Genomic DNA, 19,211 nt, shown 5'->3' on the forward strand with positions numbered 1-19,211 from the left:
AATGAACCACTTCACACTTATCTGGGTTGAAATCAATCTGCCACTTCTCAGCCCAGTTTTGCATCCTATCAATGTCCTGCTGTAACCACTGTCAACCCTCCACACTATCCACAACACCTCCAACCTTTCCGTCATCAGCAAACTTACTAACCCATCCCTCCACTTCCTCATCCAGGCCATTTATAAAAATCACGAAGATTAAGGGTCTTAGAACAAATCCCCGAGGCACTCCACTGGATACCGACCTCCATGCAGAATATGACCCATCTACAACCACCCTTTGCCTTCTGTGGGTAAGCCAGTTCTGGATCCACAAAGCAATGTCCCCTTGGATTCCATGCCTCCTTACTTTCCCAATAAGCTTTGCATGGGGTACCTTAACAAATGCCTTGCTGAAATTCACATACACAACATCTACTGCTCTTTCTTCATCAATGTATTCAGTCACATCCTCAAAAAATTCAGTCAGGCTCATAAGGCATGATCTGCCCTTGACAAAGCTATTTCTGATTATTCCTAATCATATTATACCTCTCCAAATGTTCATAAATCGTGCATCTCAGGACCTTCTCCATCAACTTACTAGCCACTGAAGTAAGACTCACTGAAGTAAGACTCACTGGTCTATAATTTCCTGGGCTATCTCTACTCCCTTTCTTGAATAAAGGAACAACATCCGCAACCCTCCAATCCTCTGGAACCTCTCCTGCCCTCATTGATGATGCAAAGATCATTGCCAGAGGCTCAGCAATCTCCTCTCTCGCCTCCCCCAGTAGCCTGGGGTACATCTCATCCGGTCCTGGCGACTTATCCAACTTGATGCTTTCCAAAACCTCCAACACATCCTCTCTCTTAATATCTACATGCTCAAGCTTTTCAGTCCGCTGCAAGTCATTACTACAAACACCAAGATCCTTTTCCATGGTGAATACTGAAGCTATTTCCTCCGGTTCCATACACACTTTCCCACTGTCACACTTGATAGGTCCTATTCTTTCTCATCTTATCCTCTTGCTCTTCACATACTTGTAGAATGCCTTGGGGTTTTCCTTAATTCTGCTCGCCAAGGCCTTCTCATGGACCCTTCTGGCTCTCCTCACTTCCTTCTTAAGCTCCTTCCTAGTAGCCTTATAATCTTCTAGATCTCTAGCTCGCTGAACCTTTTGTAAGCTTTTCCTTTCTTCTTGACTAGACTTATTACAGCCTTTGTACACCACAGTTCCTGTACCCTACCATAACTTCCCTGTCTCATTAGAACGTACCTATACAGAACTCCACAAAAATATCCCCTGAACATTTGCCACATTTCTTTTGTACTTTTCCCTGAGAACATCTGCTATCAGGCAGGCTTCCAATTTCCTGCCTGATAGCCTCATAGTTCCCCTTACTCCAATTAAACGCTTTTCTAACTTGTCTGTTCCTATCCCTCTCCAATGCTATTGTAAAGGAGATAGAATTATGATCACTATCTCCAAAATTCTCTCCCACTGAGAGACCTGACACCTGACCAGGTTCATTTCCCAATACCAAATCAAGTATAGTCTCTCCTCTTGAAGGCTTATCTACATATTGCGTCAAGAAGCCTTTCTGAACACACCTAACAAACTCTACCCCATCTAAACCCCTTGCTCTACGGAGATGCCAATTGATATTTGCGAAATTAAAATCTCCCACCAGCAGAACTCTGTTATTATTACACCTTTCCAGGATCTGTTTCCCTATCTGCTCTTTGATATCCCTGTTAACATTGGGTGGCCTATAAAAAACACCCAGTAGAGTTACTGACCCCTTCCTGTTCCTAACCTCCACCCACAGAGACTCCGTAGACAATCCCTCCATGGCGTCCACCTTTTCTGCAGCCATGGCACTATCTCTGATCAATGATGCCACGTCCTCACCTCTTTTGCCTCCCTCCCTGTTTTTTCTGAAACATCTAAAACCCGGCACTTGATATAACCATTCCTATCCCTGAGCCATCCAAGTCTCTGTAATGGCCACCACACCATTTTTCCAAGTGCTGATCCACGCTCTAAGCTCATCCGCTTTGTTCACAATACACCTTACGTTAAAATAGACACATCTTAAACCTTTGGTCTGAACATCGGTTATGTACAATCTTCTTACAGAAAAAGCCAGGATTGAACTCTGTAATAGCATCACGCCAACTGTGGTGGCCAATATGCTATTATAGTACAATATCCCAATACAAAATAATTGGTGGAATACAGTATAATGTAATATAATAATATACTATAACTCTGGCATTCCAGATATGGGAGTTCAATTTTGGTGCCATTCCGTGAGGAGTCTTGCTATGTCCTCCCTGTGGAATGTGTGGGTTTTCTCCAGTCCTCTGGTTTCCTCCAAAGATGTACTAGTTAGATTAATTGGTCATTGTAAACTGTTCTGTGATTACATTTGGGTTAATCAGATTTATCGATGGTTGCTGGTTGTATGGGTTGAAGGGCTAGATGGCCTGCATTGCTGAAATAAAACAAATGTAAATCTTGTACATAAATTTAATTCTACACTTGTATTGTGAAACACTATACATGAATATACTGCATGATAAATTTTCCAACGTAACTATAACATTTTGGGACAAATATTTACCCATTATGCTGGGCTTGGCTTTTGCCAACCATCCTTCCCCAAGCCCTCATTGTTATTGGGAGCTCCCTCCTCATTCTGACTTCCCCCTCCTATCAAGACCCATTTCTCCCACCTCTATCCTGACCGCCTGCACTTGGGGTGGCATGGGAACATTGGGCTTAACACAACGCTATGACAGATCAAGATGTTGGACTTTGGAGTTCAATTCCTGTCTCCTCTGTACAAAAGCTTGTACACCCTTCGCCTGAACAGGTGTGATTCCCCCGGCTGCTCCAGTCTCCTCCAACAGGTTAAGGATGTGCTGGTTAGCAAGTTAATTGGTCATTGTAAATTGACCTGTGGTCAGCCTAGGGTGGTCTGGCTTAGTGGGCCAGAAGAGCTTGCTCTGCACTGTATCTCTAAATAAATAAATAAAAGAATGTTCACAAGCCTCTCTGTCCCGTGATCTACAACTTACCCCTTATACATTTGCTGATCAGAAGACCTATCAACACACACACAGTGTGTGTAAGGAAGGATTTTGTTAAGCCAATGGAAATCCCACGCATTCCCCAGTGAGGACGTACAGACTCCTTACAGTCACTTGAAACAAAAATTTTAACTAGCTTGCTGCATGTCAATGAATTAGCCATCTTTCCAGAAGCTTAAGCAATTTCAACATGTTTGCAACTGAAAGTGGAAGCTAGATTTATTACTGCTTCAGATGCAGCAACTCTTATGGTAGGGAAACTTTCACTTATTGCTGATCAAATTTGAGATAAAGAACTTAGTGATATTCGTGACATGGGGTCATGACAAAAATCTTTCTCTCAATGGCAGCAAGAGAAAAGAGATGACCATTGACTTCAGAAAGCCAGCTGCAGACACGCTCCTTTATATATCAAGAAGGGTCAAAAGCTTTAAATGCTCAGGTGTGAGCATCAACAACAGCCAGTCTGGGTCCAAACACAATGGCGTCACAGCTAAGAAAGCTCAGTAATGCTATTAATTTCTCAGGAGCCTCAAGTTCCGCATTTCCTTGTTGATTTTTACCAATTTTTATCAATTCATCATAGAAAGTATTCTGTCTGAATGCATAACAAATTGGTATGATGACTGCTCTGCATGTGACTACAAAAAACTGCAGAGAGTTGTGGACACAACTCAGCACATGAGAGGAACCAGCCTCCCCTCCTGGACCCTGCCTTGGGCAGAAGCTACAAAACCCTGAAAGCACGTATGATGAGTCTCAAGTGCAGCTTCCATCACACCATCAGCAGACTCTTGAATGAAGCTCTTTTAAGATAAGGTGGATTCTCCACCTCTCAATCTTGCACTTTTTCCATTTACCTGCATTGTACTTTTTCAGTAACATTTGCACCTTATTCTGCATTGTTACTGTTTTACATTATTCAAGCTCAGTGCACTGTGTAAAACTGATCTGTGTGAACTGTACGCAAGAGAAGCTTTTCACTATATCTTGGTACATGTGACAATAATAAAATAATACAATTTTGTTGGATGAAAAGCTGCTTTTTTATTTTTTTTAACTTGACCATTTTGGATAGATGATGTCATGGCTGTCCTCCTCATGTCTCTGTATTTAGTGTTGAAATTAATTTCAGCAGGAGAGGCTGTATAAACCTCAATGATGCTACAATTTCTGATTAATTGCTTAAACAACTGGCAATATTATAATGAGAAACAGACAAAAAGCTGGAGTAACTCAGCATCTATGGAGAAGAATAAAGAGATGACATGTCGAGCCAAGACCCTTCATCAGGACTGGAAAGGAGCCAGTATATGAAGAGGAGGCTGTGTGGAGAAGGTGATAGGTGAAGGGAAAGGTAGGTGGGTGAGAGTGATGAATGAAGTGAGAAGCTGAGAGGTGATAGGTGGAAAAGATAAAGTGCTGACAGAAGAAATTTGATAGGAGAGGAGAATGGACCAGAACATAATTATATATAATAATATAATGAGCTGGTTGACACATCATTTGCTAGGATCTCTGATAAGACTTGGCTTCGTAATTTGAATTTTCGAATCACTTTGAGTAAAATTATGAATCCATCTCCCTTTTGCTATTTCCACTATTTCAGCAATATTGGCCATTTAACTTTCAGCCTGACTACCTAACAGTGAAATTATAAGAATGGTTGGTCCTCCATTAAGTCATTTATGCAGTGTGATGCCTATCTTCATTGAGTTATACTGTATGTTCTTTGATAATAAATTTACTTTGAACTTTATAGAAACAAGAAAAGAGTGGCAAATTGGAACTCCTACCTTCACATTAAAGTTTTCATCCAGGAGAATGTTCTCTAGTTTCAGGTCACGGTGCACAACTCCTTTCTATACGGGTCAAAAATAAGTTTCAGAATCAATGAGATTGTAACCTGATGACAAGAGGAGTAATAACACTTAAAAGAGTTTGAGCTTGGTGGGCTCTTAGTGAACAAAGAGTTAAAATATCAAAGCTTGCTTTTAATATGCTAACCTCTGCGGTTAGTAGTAAGCTGTGGGGTCAGGAAATCTACATGTTCCCAAGAGAAGGAAGTTCATCTTTAAACACCAAAATGAAGCTCGCATTTCACCTTTCTTTCAGATTTGATTCAAGCATGCTGGGTTTCTCAGACCTTGTGAAACACAATAATTAAAGAGACCACTGCAAGGAACAAGTACGTACATCGCCCGCAGGATGAGCGTGGCATCTCCCACTGCACCAAGGTTACCTCTTCCAGTCCCAAGGTCACCAACAGCTGCTCCATCCCTTTCTTAGAGTCAAAGAGAAGTACAGTACAGAAACAGATCCTTCATCCCACTTAGTCCACGTCAAAACATTTAAGCTGCCTACTCCCTTCAACTTGCTCCGGGATCAGAGCCATCCATACCCCTCCCATCCTGCACCTATCCACACTTCACTTAAACATTGACATCCAGCTTGCATGCACTACTTGTGTTGGCATCTCATTCCACACTCCCACCACCCTCTGAGTGAAGACGTTTCCCCTCACCTTCCCCTTAAACTTCTCATCTTTCACCCTTTACCCCTGACCTCTGGTTGGAGTCTCACCCAACCTCAGTGGAAAAAGCCTGCTTGCATTTACCCTGTCTGTACCCCTCATAATTTTGTACAGCTCTATCAAATTTCCTTTTAATTTTCTACATTCCACGGAATTAAGTCCTAACCTATTCAGTCTTTACTTAATTCAGCTCCTCCAGACCCAGCAACATTCTTGTAAATTTTCTCAGTACTCATTCAATCTTCTTTACATCTTTCTTGTAGGTAGGTGACCAAAACTGTACAGAACACTCCAAATAAAAGCCTCACCAACATCTTATACAACTTCAACATAGCATGACATCTTCTGTTCTCAATACATTGATTACGAAAGGCCAATGTACCAAAAACATTCTTTACGATCCCATCTACCTGAGACATCACTTTCAATGAATTCCTGTATTCCCAGATTCCTTAGTTCCACCACACTCCTCAGTGCTCAACTGTTCACTGTGTAAGACCAACCCTGTTTGGTCCTCCCAAAATGCAAAACCTTACATTTGTCTGCATTGAATTCCATCTGCCATTTTTCCAGCTGATGCAGATCCCTCTGCAAGCCATGATAGCCTGCCTCACTGTCCACTACACCCTCAATCTTGGTGCCATCCTCAAATTTGCTGATCCAGTTAACCACACTATCATCCAGATCACTGATACAGATGACAAACAGCTAAGGACCCAACACTGATCTCTGTGGCACACCACTAGTCACAGTCCTCCGGTCAGAGAGGCAACCATCTACTGCCACTCTCTGGCTTCTCCCACAAAGCCAATGTCTAATCCAATTTACTACCTCATCTTGAATGCCGATCAACTGAACCTTCTTGACCAATCTCCCATGCGGGACCTTGTCAAGTGCCTTTGTAAAGTCCATGTAGATAACATCCACCGCCTTGCATTCATCCACTTTCCCGGTAATAAACCTTGAAAAACTCTTAAGATTGGCTAGACAATATCTATCATGTACTAAGCCATGCTGATTATTCTTAATCAGTCCATGTCTATCCAAATAATTATATATCCAGTCCCTTGAAATACCTTCCTATGACTCCCACAACTGATGTCAGACTCAGTGGCCTGTAATTTTCTGGTTTATGTTTAGAGGCTTTCTTAAACAGTGGAACAACATTGGCTACCTTGCAATCCTCTGGTACCTCTCCTATTGCTAAAGATGATTTTAATATCTTTTCTAGGGCCCCAGTAATTTGTACACCTGCTTCCCATAGGGTCTGGAGGGAGCACCTTGTCAGGCACTGGGGATTTAAACACCCTGATTTGCCTCATGATTGCTAACACCCCCTTCTCTGTAATCTGTACAGGTCCATGAAATTGATGCAGCTTTACCTCACTTCTATAGACTCCCTATCCATCTCCTGCGTAAATACAGATGGAGAAAATCTATTTAAGATCTCCTCCATCTATTTTGGCTCCACACATGGATTACCATTCTGATCTCCCAGAGGACCAGTTTTGTCCTTTTGCTCTTGGACTCTCCTTCACCTTGTCTGATAGACTAACCGCATGACTTCTCTTAGCCCTCCTGATTCCTTTCCCAAGTGTTCTCTTGCATTTCTTATACTCCATGGGTACCTCATTTGTTCCTGCCTGCCCATACTTGCTATGCACCTCCTTCTTTCCTTAACCAGAGCATCACGGTCTCTTGAAAACCAAAGTTCCCTATACTTATTCTCTTCTTGTGAAATGAAGGAAGAAGAACAATTTTAATGGTTACATTCGACTCACTAAGTACTGTGTCCAGTAACACAGCCCAGTCATAGGTTTGAGAACAGTGTAACACAGGAAAACAGCCCACAGTGTTGTGCTGCACTAATGTATTTATTAATTGAATGCCCGCATAAACTAGCAATAAACCTCTCGGGCCCTGGAAAGTGAATATCCATCGGAAAAAAAACCTGAAACCACATACCACCAGGCTCAAGGACAGCTTTCTCTTGCTGTTATAAGACTATTAAACGTTTCCCTCTTATGACAAGATGATCTCCTGACCTCACAATCTATGTCTTTAGCACATTATCACTCATCCACACTGCGCTTTCTCTGTAGCTTTTGCAGTTTATTCTGCATTGCTAATTTTGTACTTTGCTCTACCTCAATGCACTAATGCTATGAACTGTATCAAAAGTACACAAGTCACTGTATCTCAGTATGTGTCAATAATAAGCAGATTCCAACTGCTTTTCAATATTTCCTAACAAAGTGAATAATTATCATTCATCAATGTTCTGCTGCACCTATCATATATTTGTCTGCTCACTTAACGCATCTTGTCACCATGAAGCCTACAAACTCCTTATTGCTCACACTCCAACTCAGAATCACATCATCAGCAAACTTAGGAATATTACACTTGGTTTCTTCATCTAAATCATTGTTATATATTGTGAATAGCGGTGGCTCAGGCATAGAATCTGGTGGTAACTCCTCCAGACTCTGCCTGCCACTGAGCAAAAAGACTCTGCCTTTCCTACCTGGCATCTGGTTTTCAGTCTGTGCTTATATGTCACTCCAAATCCCTTGTGTTGTACTTTGCCACACTATTCTCTTTTATGAAGGCTTCTGAAAATCCGAATACAATTCATCCACTGGTTCACCCTATCTATTCCATTAAAAAAAACTCCGGTCGGTTTATCAAACATGAATTCCATTTCATAACTTCGTTGGCATTGCTAATCCCCTTGATATTTTCTAAGTGTCTTGTTATCATATCTTTTCTAATAGACTCTCTCAATTTTCCTACTAGCATTACAGGACTAACCTGAGTGTAATTCTGTTTTCTCTCTCCCCTATTTCTCAAATTCACCAATCAACAGGAATAATTTTGGAAATGAATTACCCTTGTTTTGGTTTCAAGAAAAACAGGACAGATAGAACATAGAAACTTACAGCACATTACAGGCTCTTCGGCCCACAATGTTCTGCCAACCGTGAAACCTACTCCTGAGACAGCCTGGAATTTCCCTAGCACATGGCCCTCTATTTTTCTAAGCTCCATGTACCTATCTAAAGAGGCTCTTAAAAGACCCTATTGATCTGCTTCCAGCACCGCCACTGGCTGTGCATTCCACACACCCACCACTCTCTATGTGAAAAACTTACCCCTGACATCCCCTCGGTACCTATTTCCAAGCACCTTAAAACTGTGCCCTCCTGTGTTAGTCATTTCAGCCCTCGGTAAAAGCCTCTAACTATCCACATGATCAATGCCCCTCATCACGACTCACTGAGTTCCTACAACAAATTGTTGGTTGCTCCAGATTCCAGCATCTGCCGTCTCTGGTATCACCAGAGAAATGACAATGTGCTAATTCTTGCCCCAGTTTATACATTTTACATTATACATTATACATTACATTATACAGTTTACACATTAGACCCAAGTGTGTTTATATGTTTGAGTGCAGCATTCTGATGTAGTGCACTGCATGGCTGGTAAAGAAAATAACGTATCATTAGAATGAATAATTCTGCAAGGAATTTAGGATAAATCCAGGATTTATATATAGAAGCGCTGCAGTTTATGAATGACAGACCGATGCTCGGCCCACATGTAGAAATGGGGGTTTGGGAGACCGGGACAATGGATTTTCTGGTTGCTAGGGGGCTGCAGGCATCTTCTTCTGTGAGGAAACTCAGTTCGCGCCACATTTCTGATTTACAAACTTCTTTGTATTACGAACAGTTCGCAAAAAAGGGACAGCTGTAGTCAGTTTCATTCACCCCTGCTCCCACCATACATTTTGGGCAATGATATCATGAGCAAGTAAGTATACGAGCACAATACTTACTAAAAGGTGTTGTTTTACCTTATGACAGTAGTGAATTGCAGAGACAATTTGTCTGAAAGCTTTGCGTGCTTCACACTCAGACAGTCTGTGGTGCTTATTTACATAATCATACAGTTCACCATTGCTGCAGTAGTCCATAACAATGATAATCTTATCCTTACTTTCAAACACTGCGGAAAAGAACACATAACATTATCAGAATCAGTTCATTTTATTATAACTATTTTTAATTATATGAAGCAAAATCATGTTCCAGTTCTTTAATATGTGTGAGGTGTTTATTTTAAAAGGCTCGTGAAATAAGCACAGCAAAGTGATCAGCTGTTACTATGTGACATGAAGATTATTTCACCACAAAGAAAGTCACACCATAAATCTTGATTTTATCCTCTTGTTTCCTACTTCTGATGGACGTAACTGGGAATTAGTTATTTCATCTACACTTTAATTCCTTTGAAAAATAAAACTAGAATGGGAAATAGTAGCGATCACGAAGTCTGCAGCTTTTGATTTGGGTTTTTTTTCCATGAATCGGCTGTCTGTGTGATGAGAGTCCCGGTAACATACAACCCACATCAAGGCGGCATCTTTGTGATTTTTGTTCATGCTGGATTAGCAATTCACAGAAACTCTTTTCACACTGCCTCTGGAGCCTGATTATGTGTGACTTTAGGGAGAGCTCTCTGAGCAGTTTTGGTCCCAGCAGTGGGAACATGTCTCACTGAGGTTCCTTGTGTTACTAGTTTGCTAATCTTATTCAAACCCATACCCTTGATCTCAGTCGTCAAGGACAAGAGCAGAAAACAAACAGGTGTTCAGTGCCACCTGCCTGCGTTTGACTCGTCTCCCTCTCTTCTTGCAGGAGGTGCAGGAGACTCGAATCCCACGCTGCACGGTCCAGGAGCAGTTGTTGCCCTGCAACCATCAGCCTCCTAGCTGGGCTTCACTCACCTCAGCACTGAACCAGCTGTGGACCACTTCCAAGAACTCTGTAGTTCATGCTCAATGTGGTTATGTTTACTTTTCTTTTACTATTTACATGACTTGTCCTCTTTTGCAAATTGGATATAAGGTGGTCTTGTTGTGTGTGTGTTTTAGTGAATTCTATTGTGTTTCTTTGCTTTGTAAGTGCCTGCAAGTAGATGAATCTCAAGGCTGTTTAGCATATGTTACACACATTTTGACAATAAATTTGAACTTTCAAGCACATATCTATGATGTTCGAAGCCATTCAAAAACTCATACAAATCAAATAATTGAAAAAATTTTACAACACTTAAGAACAGAAATTATTACAATAATTTAACAATCTCAGTTAATTAATATAAATTTAACAATCTCAGTTAATTAATATAAAGTACCTTATATTTACACTGCAGTGTGCTATTCCTCACCAGACCTACTGTAACTTGGCACAGGTTTCTCAGGCAGTGCCACTGATGTGGAGTTGTCACAAATCAGTGTTCTACTGCTGTTCAACCTTGGAGCATTGATACTCCAAAACAACCAACCACCAACAAGTTCACATGTGCTTCAGAAAGATTGCCAAAGCTGTTGGCACTAACACAGGGAAATGGTGACATTTCTGCTTTGAGCTGCCAAAATCGCTCTGAAAATCCTGATCCATTCCACATGCTGATGACCACAACAAGACTGGCTGTCAATGGAAATGGTCAGTTTGACCAGCATCATTTGCTTTGCCTAACATTTCTTTCTAGGATATGTTATCAGCAACCAATACATTTCCATGACTCCTTTTTCTCTCAAGTTTTTTCTCAGAGGGTTTTACTCTTTAGATTGAAGGAAGGTGACAGGTGTCTTGATAGATGTGTACAAGACAATAAGAGACAGAGATCGAATGGCACACACAAAATGCTGGAGGAACTCAGCAGGTCAGGCAGCGTCTATGGAAATGAAGAAATAGTTCACGTTTCAGGCTGAGGCCCTTCATCAGGACTGGAAAGGAAGGAGGATGATGCCAGAATAAAAAGGTGGGGAGAGAGGAAGGAGGACTAGCTAGCAGGTGAGGATATGGTTGACTTTTTCCCCCAGAGAGAAAATGACTAATGCATGGAATGTCAGAGGTACGGAAGTTTATTACACAAGGAATGATGGAATGGTCTGCCAGGGCTGGTGGGAGAGGCAGATACATTGGGGACAAATAAGAGACTCTTAGATAGGCATGTGGATGTTAGACAAATGGAGAGCTATGCAGGAGGGAAGCACTCGAATGATCTTAGAGTAGGTTAAAAGGTTGGCACAACATCATGGACCAAAGGGCCTGTACTGTCCTGTAATGATCCATGTTCTACATTCTATGTTCACAGACAAGTCAGGACTTAAAAAAAGGCAGATCAGGGGTTATTAATTAAATATTTAGCCTTTTGAAATATCATGATGCTCACCTTCATAAATGCTTATGATATTGGGGTGGCTAAGAGATGACATGATCTCTATCTCCCGCTGAATATGGATCCAATCTAGTTCTTTTTGAACCTTATCCATTTGGACAGATTTAATGGCTACCTGCAAAACAACAGAAATTGAGATGAACAAAGTAACAAGGAGCAGGAAATAACCATTCACTAAGTTCACAGGTGCACTGGCCCATAGCCCGTCAATTCCTTCATCTCTAGAACTCTGGCAATCTCTGTTTCAAATGAACCCAGCAGCAACCGAGGTCTGTCCTTCATAGAGATTAGAGTTCAAACTCACCACATACCAATGACATGAACTTGGAGCAATGTACATTTTATTTCAGACCCTCAACAAAGCCTGTACATGAAAGGTTTAGGATTCCTGACAATGTGTCCACCTGTTAGGGGTGATTCAATAGTCACATTGATTCGACAGATCTGTTTTAAGAACTCCAAATCACTATTTAAAGTATACACAACAAGACATACAAAAAAGCTGGATGAACTCAGCAGGTCGGGCAGCGTACTATTTAAAGTATGTGGTTACACATACCTTCAATTTGTCTGATCCCCAAGCCCCAGGCATTTCATTGATAGGCATCAACATAGGAGGCTAACAATTTACTAACCCGAATCTGTACATCTTTGAAATGTGGGAGGAAACCCAGAGATCACGGGGAGAACATACAAATGCCTTACAGGCAGTGGTGGGATTTGAGCCACAGGTGCTGGAAAGCAGTGTCATAAGACCATAAGATATAGGAGCTGAATTAGGCCATTTGGCCCACTGAGTCCATTCCACCATTCCAACATGGCAGATCCATACCTCTCTCAGCCCCTATCTCCTGCCTTCTCACCGTAAGCCTTCATGCCCTGTCCGATAAGATTGGAGAAGCATGGATAAAATAAAAGAGAAAAATGTGGATAAAGATAAAGTAAAATTTTAAGTTAAAAAAAGAAAAGGGTGGAGTGCAGAAAAGTCGAGTGCAAAAAAGACAAAGATTACTAGATTTTAAAGCAGACTGAGTGTAAGGGCACTTCATCTGAATGCCCATAGTATCTGTAACAAGGGCAGTGAACTTGTGGCACAAATCAGTAGAAAGGGTATGATTTAAGGCCATTACAGAAACATGGTTGCAGGGTGGAGAGGATTGGGAATTAAATCTCCAAAGATATCAGTTGATACAGAAGGTAAGGCAGGTAGGTAAGGGAGGTGAGTTAGTGCTCTTAATTAAAGATGAGATCAGGGTGATAGTGAGAGACAATATAAGATCTAAGGAGCAGAATGGTGAATCCATCTTAGTAGAGATTAGGAATAGTAAAGGGAAAAAAATCACTGGTGGGAGTTGTTTATTGACCACCGAATAATAACATTACAGTGGCACAGACAATAAACAGAGAAATATCTGAGGCATGTAAGAATGAAACAGCTGTTACCACGGGGGACTTTCTTGAACAGCATGTTACCGTACCTACAAGGGACCATGCTGTCTTAGATCTGGTCCTGTGCAATGAGACAGGTAAAATTAACAATCTTATAGTTAGGGATCCTCTTGAAAAGAGTGATCACAGTATGATTGAGCTTCTCATACAAATGGAGGTTGCCATAGTTTGATCTAAAACCAGTGTATTATGCCTAAACAAGGGAGACTACAATGGGATGAGGGAGGAGTTGGATAGGGTAGACTGGGAACACAGGCTATATGGTGGAAAACCTCCAAGGAGGTTTTTTCACAATGCTCAACAAAAGTATATTCCAGTTAAAAGCAAGAACTTGTAACAGTGGGAGAGCCAAGCATCGATAACTGAGGAGGTAAGGGAAGGTATCAAACTAAAAGCTCGTGCATACAAAGTCACCAAGAGTAGTGGGAAACTAGAAGATTGGGAAAACTTTAAAAAGCAACAAAGAACCACTAAGTGCGCAATAAAGAAAGGAAAGATGATGAAAAGTTTTTATAACTACATAAAGTAGAAAAGGGTGGCTAAAGTGAACATAGGTCCCTTGGAGTATGAGGAGGGGGAATTAATATTGGGTAATGAGGAAATGGCAGACGCTTTGAATGACTATTTTGTGTCAGTGTTCATGGTGGAGGACACATCTAACATGCCAAGGAGAGATGGTAGGTGAGGACCTCAATGCAATAGCAATCACTAAAGAGATAGTGCTGAGCAAACTTGTGCGCCTAAAGATAGACAAGTCCCCTGGTCCTGATGGAATGCTGCCCAGGGTACTAAAGGAAATGGCAGAGGTTATAGTAGAGGCTTCAGTGATAATCCACCAGAATTCTCTGGACTCTGGGCAGCTCGTGGCAGATTACAAGAAGGTGAATGTCATGTCACTGTTCAAGAAAGGAGGTAGGCAAAAGACAGGCATCCATAGTTAGGAAAATTCCTGAAGCTATCATTAAAAAAGGAATAGTGAGGCATCTGGTCAGAAATGCATTCATCAGGCAGACACAGCATGGATTCAGAAAGGGCAGGTCCTGTCTGGCAAACTTACTGGAGTTCTTTGAGGATATGATGAGCACAACGAGTAGAGAGGAACAGAGGCGTAACTTATTTGGATTTCCAGAAGGCTTTTGATAAGGCGCTACATAAAAGACATTCATAGGATAAAGATGCATAGAGTTGGGGGTGATATATTTGCACAGATAGAGGACTGGTTAACCAATAGAAAGCAGAGAGTTGGAATACATGAGTGTTTCTCTGGCTGGCAATCAGTAGTGAGCAGTGTGCTGCAGGAGTCAGTGCTGGGCCTGCAAATGTTTACGATATACATTAAGAATCTGGAAGAGGGGACTGAGTGTAGTGTATCTAAGTTTGCTGCTGACATTAAATTAAGTAGAAAAGCAAATTGTGCAAAGGATAAAGAGAGTCCGCAGAGAGATATAAACAGGTTAAATGTGTGGGCAAGGGTCTGGCAGATGGAGTACAATGTCGGTAAATGTGAAGTCACCCACTTTGGAAGGGAAAATGGAAGATCAGATTATTTAGACGGTAAATGATTGCAGCATGCTGCTGTGCAGAGGGACTTGGGAGTGCTTGTGCATGAATCACAAAAGGTTGGTTTGCAGGTGCAACAGGCTATCAAGAAGGCAAATGGAATGTTGGCCTTCATTGCTGGAGGGATTGAATTTAAGAGCAGGGAGGTTATGCTGCAACTGTACAGGGTGCTGGTGAGGCCGCACCTGGAGTACTGTGTGTAGTTCTGGTCTCCTTACTTGAGGAAGGATATACTGGCTTTGGAGGTGGTGCAGAGGAGGTTCACCAGGTTGATTCCAGAGATGAGGGGGTTAGACTATGAGGAGAGATTGAGTTGTCTGGGACTGTACTCACTGGAATTCAGAAGGATGAGAGGAGATCTTATAGAAACATTTAAAAATTTGAAAAGGATAGATAAGATAGAAGCAGGAAAGTTGTTTCCACTGGTAGGTGAGACCAGAACTAGGGGACATAGCCTCAAGATTCGGGGGAGTAAATTTATACGGGAGATGAGGAGGAACTGCTTTTCCCAAAGGTGGTGAATCTTTGGAATTCTCTGCCCAATGAAACAGTGGAGGCTACCTCAGTAAGTACACTTAAGACAAGGTTGGATCAGGTTTTGCATAGTTGGGGAATTAAGGGTTATGAGGAAAAGAAAGGTAGGTGGAGATGAGTCCATGGTCAGATCAGCCATGATCTTATTGAATGACAGAGCAAATTCGACAGGCCAGATGGCCCACTCCTGCTCCTATTTCTTATGTTCTATCGACCTCTGCCTTAAATATACCCAATGACTCGGCCTCCACAGCTGCCCAAGGCAACAAATTTCACAGATTCACCACCCCCTGGCCTAAAAAATACCTCATCATCTCCATTCCAAATGGACGTCCCTCTATTCTGAGGCTGTGTCTCAGGTCTTGGACTCACACATCATCGACTCCACATGCACTCTATCAAGGCCTTTCAAGATTCGATAGGTTTCAGTGAGGTCACCCCTCATTCTTCTGAATTCCAGTGAGTACAGCCCAGAACCATCAAATGCTCCTCATATGATAAGGAGCAATCCCAGATTCATTTTCGTGAACCTCCTTTGAACCCGCTCCAATGTCAGCACATCCTTTCTAAAATAAGAGGCCCTAAACGGCTCACGCTACTGCAAATGAGTCCTCAGTAGACCCTTATAAAACCTTAACATTACATTCTTGCTTTTATATTCTAGTTTTCTTGAAATGAGTGATACCATCGCATTAGCCTTCCTCACCCACCAACTCAACCTGTAAGTTAACCTACAGGGAACTCTACACGAGGACTTCCAAGTCCCTTTGCACCAGATGTTTTTTGTATTTTCTCTCCATTTAGAAAATAGTCAACACTTTTATTTTATCTACCAAAGTGCATGACCATACACTTACCAACATTGTATTCCATCTGCCACTTCTTGGCTCATTCTCCTAATCCAAATCCTTCTGTAGCCTCTCTAATTCCTCAAAATACCTGCTCCTCCACCTACCTTCAAACTTTGCAACAAACCTATCAATCCCATCATCCAAATCATTGACATATAATGAAAAATGAAGTGGTCCCTACACAGACCCCTGTGGAATACCACTAGTCGCCAGTAGCCAACCAGAAAAGGCTTCCTTTATTCCAACTCTTTGCCTCCTGCCAATCAGCCAATGCTCTATCCATATTGGTATCTTTACTGAAAGACCATGGACTCTTAACTTATTAAGAAGCCTCATGTGTGGCATCTTGTCAAAGGCCTTCTGAAAATTCACACAACATCCACCAATTCTCCTTTGTCTATCCTGTTTGATATTTCTTCAAAGAATTCCAACAGATTTAGAAACATAGAAACATAGAAAACATACAGAACAGTACAGGCCCTTCGGCCCACAAAGTTGTGCCAAACATGTCCCTACCTTAGATATTACTAGGGTTACCCATAGCCCTCTATTTTTCTAAGCTCCATGTACCTAACTAAAAGCCTCTTAAAAGACCCTATTGTATCCGCCTCCAGCATGGTTGCCGGCAGCCCATTCCACGCACTCACCACTCTCTGCATAAAAAACTTACCCCTGACATCTCCTCTGTACCTACTTCCAAGCACCTTAAAACGGTGCCCTCTTGCCAAGCAAGATTTTCTGTGAAGAAAACTATGCAACCCATCTTATTTTGTCATGTGCCTCCATGTACCCTGAAAACATCCTAACAATCAACTCAAACATATTTCCGATCACTGATGTCAGGCTAACTATTTCCTTTGCTCTGCCTCTTTCACTTCTTGAAGAGTAGAGTAGCATCTGAATTTTCCAGTCCTCCAGAACCATCCCAGAATCTATTGATTTTTGAAAGATCATTACTAATGCCTCCCCAATCTCTTCAGCTACCTCTTTTAGAACCATGGGGTGTAGACCATCTGGTCCAGGTGATTTATCGACCTTAAGACCTTTCAGTTTCCCAAGCACCTTCTCCCTAGTAATGATAACTTCACTCACTCCTGTCCCATAACACACTCGAACTTCTGGCATACTGCCAGTGTCTTCCACAATGATGACTGATGCAAGAAACCTATTCAGTTCAACTACTATTTTCTTATCCCTATTACTACCTATCCTGCATCATTTTCCAATGGTCCAATATCTACGCCTGCCTCTCTTTTACTCTTTCTGAGGAAACTTTTTGTATCCTCTTTAATGTTATTAGCTAGCTTGCCGTCATATTCTATGTTTTCCTTCTTTATGACTTTTTAGTTGCCTTCTGTTGGTTTTAAAAGCTTCCTAATCCTCTAACTTTTCACTGGTTTTTGCTCTATTATACATCCTCTCTTGGACCTTGACTTCCCTTCTCAGCCATGTTTGTGTCATCCTGCCTTTAAACTACTTATTCTTTGGGATGTATTTATCCTGAGCCTTCTGAATTGCTCCCAGAAACTCCAGCCATTGCTGCTCTGCTGTCATCCCTGCCAGTATTCTTTTCCAATTAATTCTGGCCAACTCCTCTCTTGTGCCTCTGCAATTCCTTTATTCTCCTGTAATAGTGATACATCTGACTTTACCTTTTCTTTCTCAAATTGCAGGGTGAATTCTATCATGCTATGATCATTGACCCTAGGGGTTCTTTAACATTAAGCTTTCTATTCAATTCCAGTTTGTTGCACAACAGCCAAAAAGAATAGCTGATCCTCTTGTGGACTCAACCATGAGCTGCTATAGAAAGTAATCTTGCAAGTATTCTACAAATCCCTCTCTTGGGATCCAACACCAACCTGATTTCCCCAATCTACCTGCATATTGAAATTGCCCCCCCATAACTAACATAACATTGACCTTTTGACATGCATTTCCTTTATGATGTTTCTATCCTGCACCTTCTGAATTGCTCCCAGAAAGTCCTGTTGTAATTTGCAGCCCACATCTTTGCTACTTCAGAGATCTGTATATAACTTCCATCAGGGTCTTTTTACGCTTGCAATTTCTTAGCTCTACCCACAATGATTATGCACCTATTGGCCCCAGATGGAAAAGTCTTGGAGGTCTACGTTCAAGGAGCTCTGATGTCTGAGTTTATTCAACCATCCACATCTCCTGCTGGGGCTGGGTTTTACTTTATCACCAAGAAGAATGGTGGACTAAGGCCCTATATAGACTGTAGGGGCTAAATAAGACCACTATTAAAACCAGTATCCTCTCCATCTCATGAACACAGCCTTTGAGATCCTCCAGGGAGCTACAGTATTTACCAAATTAAACCTCTACAGCGCCAACAAACTATTGCGCATTTGTGAGGGAGACAATTGGAAAACAGCATTCAACATACCTACGGGCTGCTACAAACACTGGGGCATGCCTTTCAGACTGGCAAACTCTCCAGACATATTTCAACATTACATTAATGATGCACTCAGGAGATGCTACACCACTTCATCTTTGTCTACCTCGATGATATCCTAATTTTCTCCCAGTCCACTCAAAAACACGTCCAGCACATCCAGCAGGCTCTACAATTGCTTCTTGAGGATCAACTATTCATCAAGCTCAAAATAAGCAAATTCCATTTGTCAACAGTCTCCTTCCTTGAGTTTGTTATATCTAATGGCAAGCTATAAATGGATCCTGATGAGATCCAGGCCATGTGGAATTGGCCACAACCCACTCAGAAACAACGCCAGCAGTGCTTACAGGCGATTCATCTGGAATTTCATTTCAGTGGCAGCGGCACTTACCAATCTCACCATTAAATTTACTGGGCCCTTCCATTGAACCCCAGAGGCCGAGGTGCCTTTTGCAGAGTTAAAACAAAGGTTCACATCTGCACCTATCCTAGTTCCACCAGACCAAAATGACCTTTCAT

The 19,211-nt window shown here is 41.7% G+C and overlaps 1 protein-coding gene across 2 annotated transcripts in view; it reads right to left on the minus strand.

The window, feature by feature from the left end:
- The window catches only part of LOC140742037 (NUAK family SNF1-like kinase 1), an 80,826-nt gene that overhangs the window by 22,718 nt on the left and 38,897 nt on the right, over positions 1 to 19,211 (minus strand). For both annotated transcript variants that reach the window (XM_073072745.1, XM_073072746.1), the window contains 3 exons: positions 11,865 to 11,985; positions 9,478 to 9,629; positions 4,879 to 4,944 (listed from right to left, as the gene is read on the minus strand). In XM_073072745.1, the coding sequence (XP_072928846.1) occupies positions 4,879 to 4,944; positions 9,478 to 9,629; positions 11,865 to 11,985 (339 nt within the window). The remainder of the gene's footprint in view (positions 1 to 4,878; positions 4,945 to 9,477; positions 9,630 to 11,864; positions 11,986 to 19,211) is intronic.

Source organism: Hemitrygon akajei, chromosome 19 (genome assembly GCF_048418815.1).
Source record: "Hemitrygon akajei chromosome 19, sHemAka1.3, whole genome shotgun sequence".
NCBI lineage: Eukaryota > Metazoa > Chordata > Chondrichthyes > Myliobatiformes > Dasyatidae > Hemitrygon > Hemitrygon akajei.